Source organism: Delphinapterus leucas, chromosome 20 (assembly GCF_059928025.1).
Source record: "Delphinapterus leucas isolate spDelLeu-1000000601 "Yukka" chromosome 20, BTC_Dleu_Yukka2, whole genome shotgun sequence".
NCBI classification, from domain to species: Eukaryota; Metazoa; Chordata; class Mammalia; order Artiodactyla; family Monodontidae; genus Delphinapterus; species Delphinapterus leucas.
Window position 1 is genome coordinate 11,511,371 of NC_143148.1, and position 18,184 is coordinate 11,529,554.

General features: G+C 51.7%; 1 protein-coding gene across 1 annotated transcript; it reads right to left on the minus strand.

Annotated features, from left to right (window-relative positions):
- Nucleotides 1-641: 641 nt before the first annotated feature.
- Nucleotides 642-10,437, minus strand: CD177 (CD177 molecule). The gene is made up of 8 exons (XM_022585514.3): nucleotides 10,296-10,437; nucleotides 9,869-10,051; nucleotides 9,014-9,133; nucleotides 8,736-8,852; nucleotides 4,994-5,134; nucleotides 4,085-4,270; nucleotides 3,813-3,947; nucleotides 642-3,551 (listed from the first exon to the last, which is right to left on the minus strand). The coding sequence occupies exons 1-8, from the start codon at nucleotides 10,309-10,311 to the stop codon at nucleotides 3,289-3,291; spliced, it is 1,161 nt and encodes a 386-aa protein (XP_022441222.2). The 5' UTR covers nucleotides 10,312-10,437; the 3' UTR covers nucleotides 642-3,288.
- Nucleotides 10,438-18,184: the final 7,747 nt, after the last annotated feature.

The following is an 18,184-nucleotide window of genomic DNA, read 5'->3' on the forward strand; positions in this document are numbered from 1 at the left end:
GCTGGCGCCAGGCAGAAGTGGGTAGCGGCTGTGTTAGCACTTGCACGTGTGGTCCTGAAAGAGCGATGCAAGGAAATCCCTCAGGCGGCAAAACTTCAGGGGTCCACTTGTGGGAGGGAGAGAGGTCCTCAGGTCCACTTCGGCATGGACCCCTGGTGAGCCATTTGGTCAAGGACTTGGTAAGAAGAAAGGTATCAAATGAAGACGGGGGGATATGTGTAAGGTCCTCTGGGGATGGGCACAGAGTGTGAAGATGTTCACGTCCCACACGAATGCCCACCAGAACCCATGCCCTGAGCATGGGTACCCTTGGTATCCTGTGGACAGTGTCAGGCGGCTTCTCTCCCATCAGTGCTTGCACGCTGGGCCCATGTGCAAAGTGGCCATGTGGGTGGTGGAGGCTCTGATTTTGGATAGACAGCAGTAAGTGATCTTGACACAGGATCTTATTTCCCTGCCCAGAAATTGAACTTGAGTAGCCTGGATGAAAACCAGGAATCCTAGCCCCTAGTCCACCAGGGGGCTAGAGGCTAGAAGTGAAGTTGCCCTGGCTCTTGCCCTGTTGTAACAAGAATGTTTCAAGGAGGCAAAAACTGCAAAAACAGGTACAGAGTTTGTTATTAGCAACACAGCACAACATGTGGGAGAGCACACAGAGAAACAGTTTATTTATATAAGACAGAAGCTAGGCAGAAATACACATCAGGAGAGAAAGGGTGTGGGCGTCCTCCCTCATGAGGAAGAACGCAGTAAAGAGGTTGTTAAATCATTTATAGAGAGCAGTTCTTCTGGGTCGTTTTTCTCCTCTAGCCAATTATCTCGCTGCTTTTCCCACATCTGACCTGCCCTGGGACCCTTCCCAATAGGCGGGCACATCTTTTTGGCGAGATGGATTCCAGCACAGAGGCTAATGAGAGGTTTGACAGCACTTATTATGGGGTGGCACCCCTTCCCTTTTTGACCCTGAGGAGGCCTCCTGCGCATGTGCAGACAGGGAAGGTTTTCCTGGCCTCAGGAGTGATAGATGTGGTCATCTTATCTCTTTACTCCAGCAGAGCTCAACTCCTGCCACTAACTTTGTCCTTGGAGTGTCTAGGGAAAACAAAGTTCAAATTTACTCCTCTTGACAAACTCCAGCTGCTCTATCCAGGGCCCATCTATCTTCTACCTCTGCTCCCCATAGTGACGACAAATGGGCTAACTCTCCCCAAGGTGACCTGGCTGTTGACTGTACTCAGTGCCCAAACCAACAGAGGCAGAGGCCAACTCTAAGCCTGTTATGGCGTCTTTCTACAGCAGGACCACCCAGGACATACCCCACCCTCGAGCGGACTGAGCTCTCTCCCCACAGGGATAAATACACACTGTGGGTTCTGATTTGCCTTCCTCGTACCCAATGCTTCTGTCAACCTTGCCATTTGGGAACTTAGAAGATGTCTGTTCTACTGCTACAGTATCCCCTGAAGTATCGCTTCCAGCTAGAGGACATATTTTAAGGCAAAGGAAGTGAGGCAATTAACTCCCATCCATGGAGCTCACTGATCTTCCAGGTGCCCCACTACACAGAGACAGTTGACTTATCGGAAGGGTGGAATGGCCGTGATGGTTGATGAGGGCACCGGGTGAGAGAAGGTACCCTGCCACCCCACAGGAGATGCTGTATGTCTTGAACCAGTGGCCAGTCTATCGTGTCACCTCTCCCAGAGCCAGAATGCAGGGGTCCATGAATCGGGAGGATAAGGGAGTGTCCCCTCCCACTAGTACACCTAACAACCCGCTTGAAGAATTTTTGCTCCTGGTCTCTGTGACCTTGGGCTTGGTGTGGGTGAGGAACCCCATCAGAGCTCTAATCAATCGGAAGCCAGGACTGCCCCCGTTTTGTGCTCCTTGCGCTGCTGAAATAACAGGCAGAGACGAGGGCCACTCTGCTGATGGCCAGAGGGAACCTGACCACCAGAGGGAGGCTGGGTTGCTGGACCAAGGAAGACTATGTTTGGAAGCCAGGGGACGCGTTGGCGGTAATATCTCCTTGGCCGGTGGCCCTGTTCAGCAGAAAGTGGCCAAGAGCCAATAAAGACAAGACCATTGAACACTTACTTCCCTTAAGAATGAAGATTTGTGTCACACCAATTGTCCCGAGGAGGTGTTGGCAGGTGGTAAGAGAACGTAGAATGGGTGGTAGGAGAGGGCAGCTCTGATCACCACCAGCTACACAGTCAGGACCTTTTCATCTTCGTTACATGCTGTTTTTCCCCATCTTCCTCTCACTGTGGTACATGAAGAACTGGTTGTCTAACGCTGTGGGTGCAATATGGTAACGGATGGGAGTTGTGTCTTCTGTATTGAGGACTCTGATTTTCATCGGGACAAGGGAAAGGGGTGACTGTGCTGGACACTTTCTGTTTCCTTCTTCAAATTCACTCTCTCAGCTTCTTCCCCTGCCCTGCGCTGTGGGGACTGTCAGTGGGATCTCCTGCCTTCCAGCTGGGTTCAGTCAATGGGGAGACCCAACAGGAAACCAGAGGGCGGACACTGAGTGAGGTTGGGGCATTAATTCCTCCCTGTAGTGTCGCTGTGGGCTGGATGGGTTTTCAGCCTGGGATCAGAGATCCTGTCAGGCAGCGTTCTGTAAACACCACCCCCTCCAGATCCTAGTAACGGTCATGACTTCTCCTCAGTGTTTCAGACCTAGGATGATAACAGCCCCAATGATATCAGCCTCAGGAAACCGTGCAAAGCCTCTTGTTTCTCTGCTTCACACAGACCCTTACGTTATTCAAGTGGGGTGAGCCCGCTGTTGGTGCTGAGGCCCTGGCTACTGGGATAGAAGCCTCATTGGTCCCGGTGCACCTTCGCCTCCCAAGTCATGGCGATGCCCAAATGCTTTTACTTGCGGCAAGCTGAAGACTCTGCCGCCGCCCAGTGGGGTCCAATGGGGATGTGGACCAGATCAGTAAAGGACAGCCTGAGATGGTCAATCTGTCACCGGATTCCTCTCCTCCCTCATGCCAGATCTCTGGGAACCCTCCCCTCCCCTCACGTAGGGAAACCCCAGCATTTGGGGGAAAGGACAATGTCTTTATTATCACACACACACGGGGCCACTGCTTGAATGTCCACCCTCCCGCAGGGCAAGTTCAGCTGCTCCGAGGCCCTGTCATCAGGTCATACAGTACGTGGGGTGGGTGTGGGTGATAACTCGTGTAGAGGACTGGGAAATAATTCCGTGTCCAAGGCTATTTAGTTATGAGGTCAGAGGGAGGGTTTGGGCTAGGGGGTCAGCAAGGCCTAAGAATCATGGGGAAATGGGGTCAGCAGGGAGGGCGCCCCACACCAAAGGGCTAGGGATAGTCCCAGCCCTGCCACCCAAGCCAGGTAGGGGGCAGGGGCAGCTCCATCTGGCACTAGGGTAGGGGCAGCTCCATTTGGCACTGTAGCCTCATCACGGTCCTCAATCACAGAAAAGACCCCGATATTCTGGGTACCGTTCAATAAGGAGCTGGAAGGTTGGGCCACGCAGCCCTGGATGTCCACTGGGGAGCTCAGCCCACCTGGAGAGTGAATATGAGTCAGAGAGGGCTCAGGTTTCCTCAGCTTAAATTCCTAAACCCTCGGAGTCCTAGACCCTCCCCCCGTCAGACCAAGAGACCAGGCTCTTAGGCCCCTCCTCCCTCCGACCTAGAAAATCTGGGTCCCCAGCCCCCTCCACCCTCAAACGCATAAGCCAGGGTCTCAAGCACCCTCCCACCTCAGGACCAGTGAATTGAGGCCCCCAGCCCCTTCATCCTTGGGACCTGACCTTCAGCACTCACCTCCCCTGAGAGCAATGTGACCCTGGTAACAATGACTGGTGCCCTTAGGACACATCACAGTACCAGAGTTTTGTGTGCAGGATCCAAAGACGGACAGACAGGTGGGACACTGCAGGTCTCCCGGGGCAGGGGCAGCTGGGGAGCAGAGAGAAAGTTGGGGGCGCACAGCTCTGCTCTTAGCTCTTAGCCACCCTCCTTGAGCCCCAGAGTGTATCTCTGGGGCCCCATCTCTCCCCACCCCCGGTCCCACCCAGCCCGCTGGGGTCCCACACCTGGACGAGGGAGGGAGTTCAACAGGACACTGCTGCTGGCAGCCGAGTTGCACTTGTCGGAAGTGCAGAACCGGGCAAAGGAGGCGACGAGCACTCCGGGCGGCCCCGAGTGTATGGAGATAGCCTGGGAATCCTGTGTCCTGGCCTTGCTGCAGCCTTTGCTCCCCACCAGGAGCGATCTGAGTCCTGAGGGGTGACAGAGTGAAAGCTGGGTGGGGGGAGGGGAGACTCGGAAGGCGGCAGAGCCAGGGGTTCCTCGGTGCACAGCAGGCAGAGGCGGGATGCGGGTCCTCTGAGGACGGGAGCACAAGTCCCGGTGAGTGCACGGGGAAGACCACGGCCAGAGCCTGGGTCCTCCCCCAGCTCTGCCACCTCTCAGTTCTCGCTCAAATGTCACCTTCTCACTAGAGCATCCTCAGAGAGCAAATTACCACCTTTACCTCACTCTCCCTATCTCCTTTCCCTGCTGGATTAATTTCCATAGCTCTTACCTCCATAGGCATATCTTACTCTTTTTTTTTTTTTTCTTCTGCTTCCCCACTGGCACGTAAAGTGGCAAGAAGGCAGATGCGATGGGATCTACAGCACCTAAAACAGTGCCTGGCACACAACGGGCAGCTCATTAGACCTTGAATACAGCCACTGAGGTTGCTCTGTGCCAGCTCTCTCAGCCCTTTGCCTGGACTACCGGATACAGCCTAGCGACCACACAGCAGGGTAGGTACTATGATCGCCATCACCTCGCCCCCTTGGTTTCAGAAGGGGAAAACAAGGTGCAGAAAGAGGGAGAATTGGGTTTAGAACTGCAAGCGTGAGGGGAACCTGGCAGGAGATTCAGGGCACAGAATCCAGGGCAGCGAGACGCAGGACCCCGTGCGGGGGTCTTGCCCTCTTGGGCAGCCCACACACCTACATCTATGAGCAGAAGCGTCTCCTGACACACCTCCCCACGATTACACAGCTGCTCCGTATTCGCGGACCACGTGACAGGTTTCTGAGTCAGGTCTTGAGAAGTCCGAAGCATGACCCCCCGATGACAGGTCAGCATAGCTGCGGAGAAGGAATGACCAGGGTCTGGGTGATTCAGGGGCCTGCCTGGTCCTGCGCTTGGGAAGATGGTCACGTTCTTGACTCACCCTCCAAGCCATCTAGCCGCTGGGTGCCTCAACCTCAGATTAGCAGGGACACAGGAAGTCCGAGCCCCACCCCCAGTTTTTTCCCCTGTTCTTGCTGGAACATCGCAGGGGCTTTTCCCAACCCCCCTTGGGGACGGCTGCTCCTCCCTTTGGGTGTGAGAGAGATGGATGGCTCTTCCTTAGCAAGAGCCAATCTCTACTTCCCTCTCTGGGCCTCAGGGTCCTTATCTGGAAAATAAGGAGGGCAGCCTGACACCGCAGATTTCTTTTAACTGAGAAGCCCTATGTTCCAAACAAAAATACTCAGACGCTTCGTGCGCACTGAACATTTAACTGAGGTGCCCGGCTGCCATGACTACTTTCCAGGGGTTAACCCCTTTAAGCCTCCCAAGGAGCTTGCCTCGCCTGGATTGCCTCATTTCCTCCTGGCCCCCTGGCCCCCGCCCCGCACCAAGCAGATGGTGTTATCCTCGTCATCCCCATTTTCTTTTCTTTTCTTTTTTTAAATATCTTTATTCCCCTTGATCACTCTGCTGGAGCCACACTGGCCTCTGGATTCTTCCTTGAACACATGGCAGGCACATACCACCCCAGGGCCTTTGTATACTCTGCGACCCCTGACTGTCTGGGGTTATCTCCCCCTCCCTGAACTTGGTGAAAGAGGCTCAAAGAGGTGGTAATCCTCAAAAGCTGGTTCAGCGGCAGAGCCCAGACAGAAACCCACGTCTTTCTGATTCACACGCTAAGCCCTTAAAGGCTGTGCTCTCCCTGACTGTGTGACCCACTGCTCTCACTGGGACCACCATCCTATTCCTTAGGGGGAGAGTCAAGGCTGTTAAAATCCCAGCCCTTTGGTTCTTCTTTAGTCTGGGCTCCTGCGGTGGTCCATTTTGCACCCAGTCCTGGCACCCAGTCCTCTCCTTCCCCCATTCTTCCAGAAGCTGTTCTAGCTCCCTGAGATGCCCTTCTGTCCTCCACTTACTCCCTGACATCTCACTGTACCCCATCTTCTCATGCCTGGCCTTGCCGATGCTCAACAGACATTTGCTAAACTACCGAACTGAACTTAACCAGGGAAGACAAATGCACCGTCCAAGATCTGGCTCTGATGCTGAAAGGCAACAGAATATGGACATATATTAGGGATATCCATTTGTGGCCTAATGGCTGTGTTTTATGTGACGTGTGTGGTTTGGGGGCGTACATATATGGGATGTATGTAGATGTGTAGTGGGTATGTGGGGTGTGTGGGGTAGTGTGGGAATGTGTGAAATGTGTATGGTGTGTGTATGCTATGTGACGTGTGTGTACAGTGTGTTGGTGAGGTATGTGGTATATGTTTGTTGCATGGGTGTGGCGTGGTGTGTGTCCTGTGTACCTGTGTTTTGTTTGTGTGTGCTGTCCGCGGCGTGTGAAGTGTGGTCTGTGTGCTGGGTGTGGCATGTGCTATATGTAGTGTGTGAAGTCTGTGGTGCGTGCGGATGTGTGAGGTTTAAGGAGGCCCGTGTGCGGTATGTGAGGTGTGGTGTGTACTTGGCACAGTGTGTGTTTGTGTCTCCTGAGTGTATTGTGTGCGTTATGGTGTGTGGTGTGTGTGGCGCGCATCTGATCTGTTTCGGAAACGCCTTCTGAATTATGAATGTTACCTAGTCCCAGAGACGAAGGCCAGATAAGTAAACCAACATTAATGAGAAGGAAAGATTCAGACTCTGTCCTCCTCTGCTCAACACACTTCCACAGCTCCACTGCCCTCAGCAGAAAGGCCAGCTCCTCAGTCTGGCTGGGCAGGCACCTGACCCGCCACCAGGACCCCCCCGCCTACCTCTCGGCTCCCCCAACAATATCCATTCCCAAGACACAGCAGGGCATTTCCTGCCTCCTTGGCCTGGCACCCGCTGTTCCTTCTGCTTGGAACGGCTCTGCCTTCATGGCCCACACTCACCTTGTCCACCTGGAAAACTTGTGATCACCCACCACCCCCAGCTGCACCCCATCCTCTCGATGAGCCCCTCCTCAGGCAGAGCCGAGGGACCCCTCTTCAAACCAGCGGGCTGCACCCACCTCCAAGCCGTTTCCTCTGCCTGTTCGTGTCCTTTTCCTCTTCTGTGAATAAACTGCAGCTCATCTTTAAGACACGGCTCATAGGTCACTTCCTCTGTGAAGCCCTCCCTGATTCGCCCCTCCCAGGACATCAGTATCATCCTTCTCTGAGGCCCCCGCAGACCCACTTCCACGACAGCCCTGTGACCATCTGTGTCTGCGATGTCTCCCTTCTCGGTCCTGGAAGCCCTTTAGGGCAGGGCCAGGGTCTGAGTCCTCTGGGGTCTCCACAGACCTTGGAATCCTGTACAAACTCACGTCAGCAAACGCATCCTGGGTGCCCATCCTCAGCCAGCCCTTGTGCTGCCCGAGGCTGGAAACCTGGCGTCAGTGACATCTAGGCTCTGTCCTCAAGGCTCCCAGTCCAGCCAGAGAGATCCAAACAAGAGGAACTCACTCAACTCTCTCCCTGAAGCTCGGACAGGGAAGACCCTTCTCCCACTTTCCTAAGACCCCACTCCCCACCTCGCCAGGGCAGGTGCTTCACAGCAAGACACTCTAGGCCACTCTCATCCACCGGTGTTCGGTTTGGCTGGGTTTCCATGGGGAAGTGGGGACCCTCCCCGTGTCCCCGTCTGGCTCTTACTTTTCCTGTCACACCTGAAGCACCCTTGATATCCTCTCTGATCTTTTTTCTCTGCAGCATGGCTGCTGGGGTGCTCTCGTACCATGGGTGGGGGATGGGTGAGGGTGGTCACGGGGAAGTGGAAGACCCAGGTTTACCCAAGGTCCGGGGTGTGGAGAAGTAGAATTGGAAGCAGTAAGTCACGCCCAGCAAGGAAACCAGCCGGCACACCTGCACTCACTTCTCCAGCCAATGGACAGAGTGGCACGCGAGGCAGCCCACCCTCTCTGCCCCTCTGGCCTTCCTCCCTGCTCCCCTGCCCCTCTCCCACCTGGACAGGCCCAGCATCATTTAAAACACCCACCAGGGGCTTCCCTGGTGGCGCAGTGGTTGAGAGTCCGCCTGCCGATGCAGGGGACATGGGTTCGTGTCCCGGTCCAGGAAGATCCCACATGCCGCGGAGCGGCTGGGCCCGTGAGCCATGGCCGCTGAGCCTGCGCGTCCGGAGCCTGTGCCCCGCGGCGGGAGGGGCCACAGCAGTGAGAGGCCCGCGTACCGCAAAAAAACAAAAACAAATAAAACACCCACCAGTGGATTCCTATCCTATAGATATGTCCCCTGGACCACGCACCCTCTGTCTCCCCTTAAGCTGGACACCTCTTACTGGCATCCCCACCTGAAGCGCCTACTGGGAGAACCCCTTACATCACATCTGCCTGAGTGAGTAATAAATATCTGAACGACGTGATGCTGGCTTTGGTGGGATGTGTTTGGATGTCCGCCTTTCACAGGGTCATCATGGCCCGAGGCCGCGGCGCAGGGCATTTGGTCTTGTGGGTATGACACTCACCTTCAGAATCACAGGTCTCCTGCAGACTGATGGGCCCGATTTCCCGAGTCCCATTAAGCAGGTTGCAGCCTGCTTGGGACATGCACCCCTGGACTCTCAGATGGGTGGAGCGGTTCCCTGTGGAAAGTGAGAGGAGGGGAGAGAGGGAGACACTGCTGCTGGGACCATCCATCCCTCATGCGGGAGGCGCAGCTCTGGGAAGCCAGGCCCACCCTCCTCCGGGTCCCAGACCTCAGCTCCCTTTCCTCCCCAGAGACTCAAATCTTGGTCCAGCTCACCAGCACTGAGCAGAAGGTGCCCACTGTAGCAGTGTGTGCTCTCGGCGGGGCAGGTCAGCTCTGCTGCAGACCGGCAGCTTTGGGCAGACAAGCAGACTGGACACCGCACAGACCCCAGGGCTGGGGAGGTGACAGAGAAAGGGAGGCAGGACTGAGAAGGCTCTGAATTCAGACCATGTGCCTTCCCTCCACCCCTCCCCCATTTTGCTGGTCCCCAAGAATCAATTCCCTAGTGTCCCCCAAATGTGCCCTCCTCAAGCTCTTCTCATGAAGGCCTGGGGTGCAGGGCATTTGGAACATGAGCTAGAGAGACAGCAAGGTTGAGGAGGGGACGTGAGATCTGGGAAGGGGCGTCTGGGACTGAGCACAGGAGGTGGTACGAGTCAGGGAGTGGTGCCCGGGGAGGACCCAGTGGCTTCACCCACAAGTTCCACTAAACAGTCCAAGAAGACAAGACGCCCATGTCCACAAAAGATGCCAAAGAGTAGAGAAATGCAGAACACAGCCCCAAACCTGATTTACGGTCTCAGACAGAAAAAAACAGTGGGAAGTCACAGGCCCGTTTCACTTAGGAGGAGGAAATGCCAGAACCCTGACTAGAACACGCGTGGACCAAATCCAGCGGGATGGAAAGAAGGAGCTGGCACCAAGTCAGGGCCGGAGCCAGAGTCGGAGGTGGGTGGTTGAACATGGGAAAAGCGGTCCAGTTTTCTGCTCCGGGACTGTTAGAAGAAGCTGTGCTGGGGAAGGTGGGCAGGGAGGGATTCTAAAGGAGCATCCCCAGCGTGCTCACCCCAACGCCTCAGCCCCATGGCTTCCCTCCTCCCAAACACCCTCCTCCTCTCCCTCCGGCACCTGTGGGTGGGTGCGGGGCCCAGAGAGGGAGGCTGGTGGACAGATGGTTGCACAAGTCCTCCCGGCACACCCGGGTGTAGGAGGCGATGGACACGCCGGGGCCTGCCCTGTGCTGGGTGATGAGGTCCTCGTGATCGGCTGCCTGGGTGCAGCCCTTGATGAGCACCACGTACACTTGGGGTCCTGGACCAAGAGAGAGAGACGGGCCAGGGTGAGGTCATGACTAGAGGGTGGATGTGCCTCGTGCTCTGGGGTGAGAGGCTGCAGAGCAGGCCACGGGGTAGCCGAGGAGGGAACAGCTCCTGGTACTGGGGGGAGCAGGCTTTCGAGTTTGTACACAGAATATGCCGGTAGGAGCGGGGGCAATAGGAGCGTCTCTGCACAGGAGAGGGTGGGAGTCGGGCGGGGGCCCACGGGCCCTCCTTACCGTTCTCCATCAGCATCAGAACCTCCTGGCAGCTCCAGCCTTCCTCACAGTGCTTCCGGCTAGTCGTCCACTGGAGGGGCAGTTCCGATGCATTCTTCACAGACGCCAGTGTCCCCCAGTAGCAGGTCAGGGCCTGCACTCCTGAGATGGGAAGAGCCAATCAGTCTTAGCTCATCCTCCAGAGTCCCCTCCCGTCTGAGGTCCTCACTCACGGGGCACGGTGATGCCCAGGAGGGCCAGCAGCAGGAAAGGGCTCATGATCAGGGCAGCTGGAACCCTCACTCCTGCTCTCTCCTCCTTTTTATATCTCGCCTCACTCAAGGCAGTCCAGGAAAGGGGTGGGGAGGGTAGGGACTTGCTAAATGCGGCCTGGGCCTCTGTCTGAGTCTCAACACCTTAAAGGCAGCAGGGGTGGGGAAGGGTGGGGGCTGGAGGGTTGGCGAGTGAGGTCGAGGGGGAGTCTGGGTCCTCCCTCCTTCCCCAGACCCAGGAGTCTGGGCCCCCAGTCCTTCCACAGTTAGAGATGGAGGCATCCTGGCTCCTAGACCTCACCGGCCCAGGTCCCCAGCCCTCTTTCCTCCAGAGCCCAGCTGTGGGGGTCCCCACCCACATCCTGTTTCAGGACAGTTTGTGAAGGCGGTTTCCTCATCTCATAGCAACTTGGCCACCTTCTGGCCCCAAGTGAGGAAATGGCCCAAGTGCCCCTGAAGACACTGTGAGGTGAGTCTTGGCTGGTCGTTACGCTCTCCCTATCCTAACCTCTGCCCTCCTGCTACTTCCCTTTTCTTTCTCTTTCCTTTCTATACTGCTGTCCTTTTTATTCTCTTTTTCACTTACTTCCCTCATGCTTTCTCTTCTTCTACTGTTCTCTCCCCTCCCAGCACAACACAGGCCCTAGAATCTCCATCTCCCCGCCACCCAGGAGGGAGCTGAGGAATGGTGGGGTGGGGGGAGGGGTAGAGACTGAATCTCTATCAAAGAATTAGGATATTCCTCAGCAAAGCAAAGTGTCTTTGCCAGAAATAGATGGAACAGTGGTGTGCTAGAAGACCAGCTTTTCAGAAAAACCGCATCAACAAACCCTGCCTCGGAACATCGGCCTATTTCTATGCTGTAAATACTCCTACCATGTCTGATTTTAAGCTAGTAATCATTTAACAGCCAGCTCGCAAAATTCCTAAATATTTAACAATCGGTTTTTGCAAGCCTGCACAAACTAGCTCTCGCATGCTGGGTAGGAGGGAGACAGGGAAGAATCAGGAGTGTCTGTCGGTGGCTGCAGAGGCCAGATGTGGGTGTGTGAGAAAGGGGAAAGGGAGAAAAGAGTGAGAATAGGGCCTCCCTGGTGGCACAGTGGTTGGGAGTCTGCCTGCCGATGCAGGGGACACGGGTTTGTGTACCCCACATGCCGCGGAGCGGCTGGGCCCGTGAGCCATGGCCGCCCAGCCTGTGTGTCTGGAGCCTGTGGGTCTGGAGCCTGTGGGTCTGGAGCCTGTGCTCCGCAATGGGAGAGGCCACAACAGTGAGAGGCCACAACAGTGAGAGGCCCGCGTACAGCAAAAAAAAAAAAAAAAGTGAGACTAATAGTAGAGGACAAAGAGAAATGAACATGAAACTTGCAATTATATGTTTATTTCAACATCTTTATACATTGTATTTTTCTTTGTGTTTGCAAGTTTAAAATTTGCTCCATGGACAGAGGCACGTTCCTCTCATGTCCCGCTGTGTCTCCACTATTAACATGGAATAGCATAGGTGCTCAATAAATATTTATTGAAGGATGGAAGGAAAGGAGGGAGAGGAGGGAGGGAGGGAGGGAGGAAGGAAGGAGGGAAGGAAGGAAGGAAGGAGGGAAGGAAGGAAGGAAGGATGTAACAGTGCCATCACCACATTTGTCTAGGTTGTGCACTAAAGAAACATCACCCCCTCCCCAGTGATCCACATTGTTGCTGTGTGAATGGCACCCTCTGGAGTTGTGTGTGGCCTGACGCAATGTCCCTGGAAGAAGAGAAGGAAGGGTGGGCAAAGAGGCACATAAGGTCATAGGCCTCAATTAAGTGTTTGATTTTAGTCAACAGATATTTACCAGGCTGGAGTCTGTGTCTGGTACTGTCCTAATTTCTGGGGAATCAGGAAGACCAATAAGAATGAAGCCACTGTTTTTGTTGAACTCACAGTCTAGAGAGAGAGACAGACACTAAACAAATACATGAGCACCAAAAAAAAACCAAAACAAATGGTGCTGGGTGCTGGGCAGAGAGTGAAAACCAGGTGATGTGAAAGTGAGTGACTGAGCTGGGATCAGGGAGGGCCTCCCTGGGGAGGTGACATTTGAGCTGAAAGCAGAATGAAAAGAAAAAGCTTGCCGTGGAAAGACAGGCAGGAAGAGCATTCCAGGCAGAGGTGAAAGCAGGTACAAAGGCCCTGAGGTGCGATCTAGCTTGGCTTATGTGAAGGTTAGAAAGAAAGCAAATGGCTAGACTATGGTGGGTAAGAGGGAGAGTGATAGAAGATGAGGGAGGAAAGGCTGGCAGGGGCCCAGCAACGTATGACTAAGTTGGGTTATTAAGGCAACCTTTCTGGGAGTCGTTATATTTCCAGTGACTTATGCAAAGTCTGGATGTGGGGCTGTTTAGCAAAAGGTCTGACAGTCCTCGGTGTGTAAAACTGTTTGCTACCAGACCGGATTCTGTTGCTCCCTGATTGTGTAGCCTTGGGTCACTTACTTTCCCTCTCTGAACTTCATCATCCTCTCCTGTAAAGTAGTTGTAATGGTTACCTGCACCTCATGGGTTGTGGTGAGGATTAATATCTGGATATAACCCAAAGTAGGTTCTCAACAAACGATAAAAATAGTTAATGTTATGAGCCTTTACTCTGTTCCAACCCTAGTCCAAGCACGTTTTTTTTTGTTTTGTTTTGTTTTGTTTTTTTGCGGTACGCAGGCCTCTCACTGTTGTGGCCTCTCCCGTTGTGGAGCACAGGCTCCGGATGCACAGGCTCCGGACGCACAGGCTCAGCGGCCATGGCTCACGGGCCCAGGCGCTCCGCAGCATGTGGGATCTTCCCGGACCGGGACACGAACCCGTGTCCCCTGCATCGGCAAGCGGACTCTCAACCACTGCGCCACCAGGGAAGCCCCCAAGCACTTTTTGTTTCAACTCATTGAATCGTGACTCATACCCTGAGGGAGATTCTATTAATAGCTTGATTTTATAGTTAAAGAAACTGAGCCCCAAAGGAGTTAAATAACTTGCCCAAGGTCATACAATGTGGCAGAGATAACTGCCCACCAAAGATCCATGCTCCCTTCAGGGTGTAAAGATGTTACTACGTGGCAACTGCCTAGCCAGGGGAATTACATTTCCCAGCCTCCCTTGCCTCTAAGTGACTAGTCCCCACCAATGGAATGTGGGCAGAAATGACTGGTATCACTTTTGAACCTCAGTGGTTACAAAGCAGGAGTGCCACCTCCTTCCTCAAATACTCCATCAAGTAAATGTGATACAAGTGAGAAATAAACATCTATTATGTTAAACCACAGAAATTTAGTTTGATAATATATCTGTTTCAGCTACTAGAATTTTTTAATACACACAGCCAGAAAGTGCTTTCCTTGGGATGGATGTCCTAGAAGAAGAGCCTGAGACAGAGATTCTTCTTGTGCTAAGTGCTTGTAGCATTACTTGTAGCATTACTTGTAGCTTGTAGCATTACCAGTACTGGTTCTTTTCTTTTCCCTACCCTTCCTTTTCCTTCCCTTCCCTTCTCATTCCTTTCCTCTCCCTATTAAGAGCAACAATTGCAACTATTCCTTGTGCCTCTTGTAGAAAAGGATCCAGAAACTAAAAGAGGGAAAGGAGCTTGCCAAGACCTCTGTTTCAGGCTCTGGTTGAGCTAAAATCAATTCTGGGCCCCTCAGTCCACACTTTGGCCGACTCATTCTGCTTTCTCTTTCAGAGCTGGCCAATGGGTTCAGCAGGTATGAGAAGCCCGGGTCATGCCAGAATGTGCTTCGATATTTACCTATGAGGACAAAGCAGACCCTCTAGCACTTGGGTGGGGCTTCTTCCATATTTATTTCCAACAAAGACACTTTCTTTGCCCCGGGACTCCCTGAATGCTGTGAGGAACAAGTACATCCCCTCTGGGTCTCTACAACCTGGGTTTGTCTGTTTCTGCAGGATGAGAGTCATTTTAGTTGTTGATGACAATATTCTACGTGAGTGACGTTGCGTCTTTTCTACTGCATCACATCCAGAGGTTCGTAATGTCAGTTTGTTGCGTTATTGGCTAATTATGTGAACATCCCAGTCTCCACCAATAAGACCCTTTTATTTCCTTGTACACACCGTTTCCAGAGAATCTTCCCTTATCGACACAGATTACACTTGGGTCGAGCTTCTCCACCTGCCCTGCGCTGCCTGTTATGCAAAGCCCTTCCACTCGGGTGGCTCATCCCTCAGAGCTGATACTATTAACCCACCTCATGAAGTGGGAAACAGCCCTGACAAGGGAGAATGAGCGCTCGAGTCACGGAGTCAGGAAATGGTGGCAGCATCCGGGAGCCCGGGCGTTCCCAGCAACCTGCACTCTGTCCCACTGCACCAAAGCTCCCCGAAGATGGTCGAGTCATCTGAATGATATACTTCCAGTCTCATCTGATGAGCACCCAGTTTTCTCCAGCAAAGAAAAATTATTCGTATGGCAAAACAGTTCACATTCAGATTACAGTACAGGACCTTATGTTATAAAGAGGAGGGATCCGTAGCATGTGATGAAAAGTTACACTTAAATATCTTTATCGGCCTTTCTGTACTCACCAGAGGAACAAAAACAAGTAAAAATCGAATACAGCTACTGGCATTGACTCCTGTCAATATCCTCCAGTGCTGGAGGCACGGTGGATAGATTAACCCTTTGGAAGCCAATCTCACACTAAACCTTCCAAGTCCTAGGAAAAAAAATATTCCTAGTGTGTGAGGAGAAGGGGAGCTGTGATACCTGGAAATTGTGAGCTTTTAGTAAAGAGGCTGAGATTCTAGGCCAGACATTGTTTCACTCTGATCTGAACAATTTACTTCCTCTTTCTTGCCTTCAGTCTCCTCCTAATTAAAATGAGGCATGGTTTTCAGTCTTTTCATCACACAGGAAGAAACAGGGAAGGATAAAGTCCAACACTGCAGCGGCAGGACTAACATCTTAGTGTTTACAGCACTGTGGAGAAAGCCATCTTTCCTAGAAGCCACCAAGCAACGTACAACCACAGTGGTTTGAGCTGAGAAGGCACTCACCTTCATCAATAACATCAGTTGTCAGGCAAAAATCTTTCAAGATAATTCCACTTGACTTCACGTTAATTGAAGTAATATAGAAATGGAATGGAATTGTTGAGTCACATGGTAGGCATATGCTTAAGTTTTTTTGCGGAGCACAGGCTCCGGATGCGCAGGCTCAACGGCCATGGCTCACGGGCCCAGCCGCTCCGCGGCATGTGGAATCTTCCCGGACCGGGGCACGAACTCGCATCCCCTGCATCGGCAGGCGGACTCCCAACCACTGCGCCACCAGGGAAGCCCTATGCTTAAGTTTTTAAGAAACTGTCAGACTGTTTTCCAAAGGGGTTGTGCCATTTTACGTTCCCCACCAGCAGTGTGTGAGAGGTTCCAGTTTCTCCACATCCTTGCCAACACTTGGTATAGTCATTCTTTTCCCTTTTAGCCATTCTAAGAGTTCCATGGTGGTATCTCATTGTAGCTTCTTTTTTTCATTGTAGCTTTATTTTGTATTTTTCTAGTGACTAATGCTATCGAGCATCTTTCCACGTGCTTATTCACCATCCATGTATCTTCGTTGGTGAAGTGCCTGTTCAAACATTTTGCCCATTTTTTTATTGTCTTCTTATTGAGTTGTAAGCACTTTGTATATTCTAGTTGCAAATCCTTTGTTAAACAGATGTTTTGCAATAGCTTCCCCAGAAATAAAGGCATATGAGGCATATGTCCAAATAAAGACACACGAAGACATATGAATGTTAATAGTAGCTTTATTTGTAATGGTCCCAAACTGTGAAACAATGCAACCAAACTGGGATATAACCACACCGTGAACTATTACTCAGCCATAAATAGGAATGAGCTATTGATACATGCAAAAATTTGAATATGAACTTCAAAATGATTCTGCCTAGTATATTTATGAGGTTCATCCATGTTGTAGCATGTATCAGTGCATCATTCTTTTTTGTGATTGAATACTATTCCAATGTATGTTTATACCAGAATTTTTATCCATTGACCCATTGATAGACATTTGGGCCATTTCCACCTTTTGGCTATTGTGAATAGTGCTGCTATAACATGTGTACATGTATTTGTTTGAGTATCAGTTTTCAATTTTTTTGAGTATATACCTAGGAGTGGAAGAAACCAGACACAAAAAGTCACATACTGTATGATTCATTTATATGAAATATTCAGAATAAGTAAATCCATAGAGACATAATTGGTGGTTTGCAGGGGTCGGGGGCTGGGGGAATGGAGGGCAACCTCTTAATGGGTACAGAGTTTTATTTGGAAGTGATGAAAGTGTTTTAGAACTAGATAGAGGTGGTGGTCATACAACATTGCGACTGCATGAAATGCCACGGAATTGTTCACTTTAAAATGGTTTATTTTATGTTATGTGAATTTCATCTCAATAAAAAAATTATACTGAATGAAAGAAGCCAGATGAAAAAAGAGAACATACTATAACATTCCATTTATATAAATTCTAAGAAGTGCAAACTAATCTATTGTAAGTGAAAGAAGGTAAATGATTGCCTGGGTACTGGGGGGCTGGGGGGTGCCGAGTGCAGAGGGAGGGATTACAAAGGCTCGTGTGGAAACTTGTGGGTGGAATGGATACGTTCACTGTCTCAACTATGGTGTGTGTATGCCACACTTATGGAGTGTGTATGCACATCAAAACTCATTATACTGTGTACTTTAAATATGTGTGGTTTCTTGCCTGTCCATTATACCTCAGTAGAGCTGTAATCAAGGCTTGATGTTATGGATTGCCTGTGTAGTCAGGCGGAGAGAATATTGTTCCTCTATTACTGCTACTTCCAAATAGGTAGACCCTGGATGTGTGCCCACTGGTGTGCAATAATAATGACTGTTGGCCTTTATGTGGCCCTCACTGCATACTGGGCACTTCAGGCGTCTTAGCTCATTCAATCACCCAAATGAGTCAGTTGAACTCATTTACTTCACGCAACTTTCCTACCCCCTGGCCTTTGCACATGCTGTGTCCTCTGCCTGGAATGCATTTCTGCCCCTTTGTGAGCTCTAGGTTAACTCTGTCTGGGTCATTCTCCATTAGATGTCTGTCTTCAGGAAAGTCTTCCCTGGTCCTTCCATCTAGGTCAGCATCCCAGTTATAAGGTCATAACTAACTATATGAGAGGACTGAGGAGCAGTTAAACTCACCCTGTAGGAGAAACTTTTAGGGAGTGGTCATATGTGTCTGATGATAAAGACACCATCTTTTCCCACAATGACAGGATTTCTCTATGTACGGTATAGGGTAGGACACCCAGAGGTTTGGCACAGGGGAAGGAAAAGAAACCAGAGAGAGATTCACCATCTAAAGCCTGTCCTTCACTGGTCGGGTGCGCATCTCCATTCCAGCTCCAATGGTAGCAGAACCTTCAGGGTGCTGCAGTCAAAGGTATTTGCCCATCACCATGACCTGGGAGGTGAAGGTGCACTACACCAATATGGATTCTACCTAGCAGTCAGGGCCCCAGCACAAAAGGGGACTCATTCCACCTGCATAACTTGAGAAGAGATTAAAAATGAGATAATTGGCAAGGGTGTGTGACTGTTAATGGAGACACAAGG

Coding starts and splice junctions, on each gene's coding strand:
- CD177 (XM_022585514.3), bottom strand. Junction 9,134..9,868: donor GGCCCCGCACCCACCCACAG/GTGCCGGAGGGA, acceptor TCACCTCCCCAG/CCCTGGGGTCTGTGCGGTGT. Junction 5,135..8,735: donor GGAGACCTGTGATTCTGAAG/GTGAGTGTCATA, acceptor CCTTCTCCGCAG/CTATGCTGACCTGTCATCGG.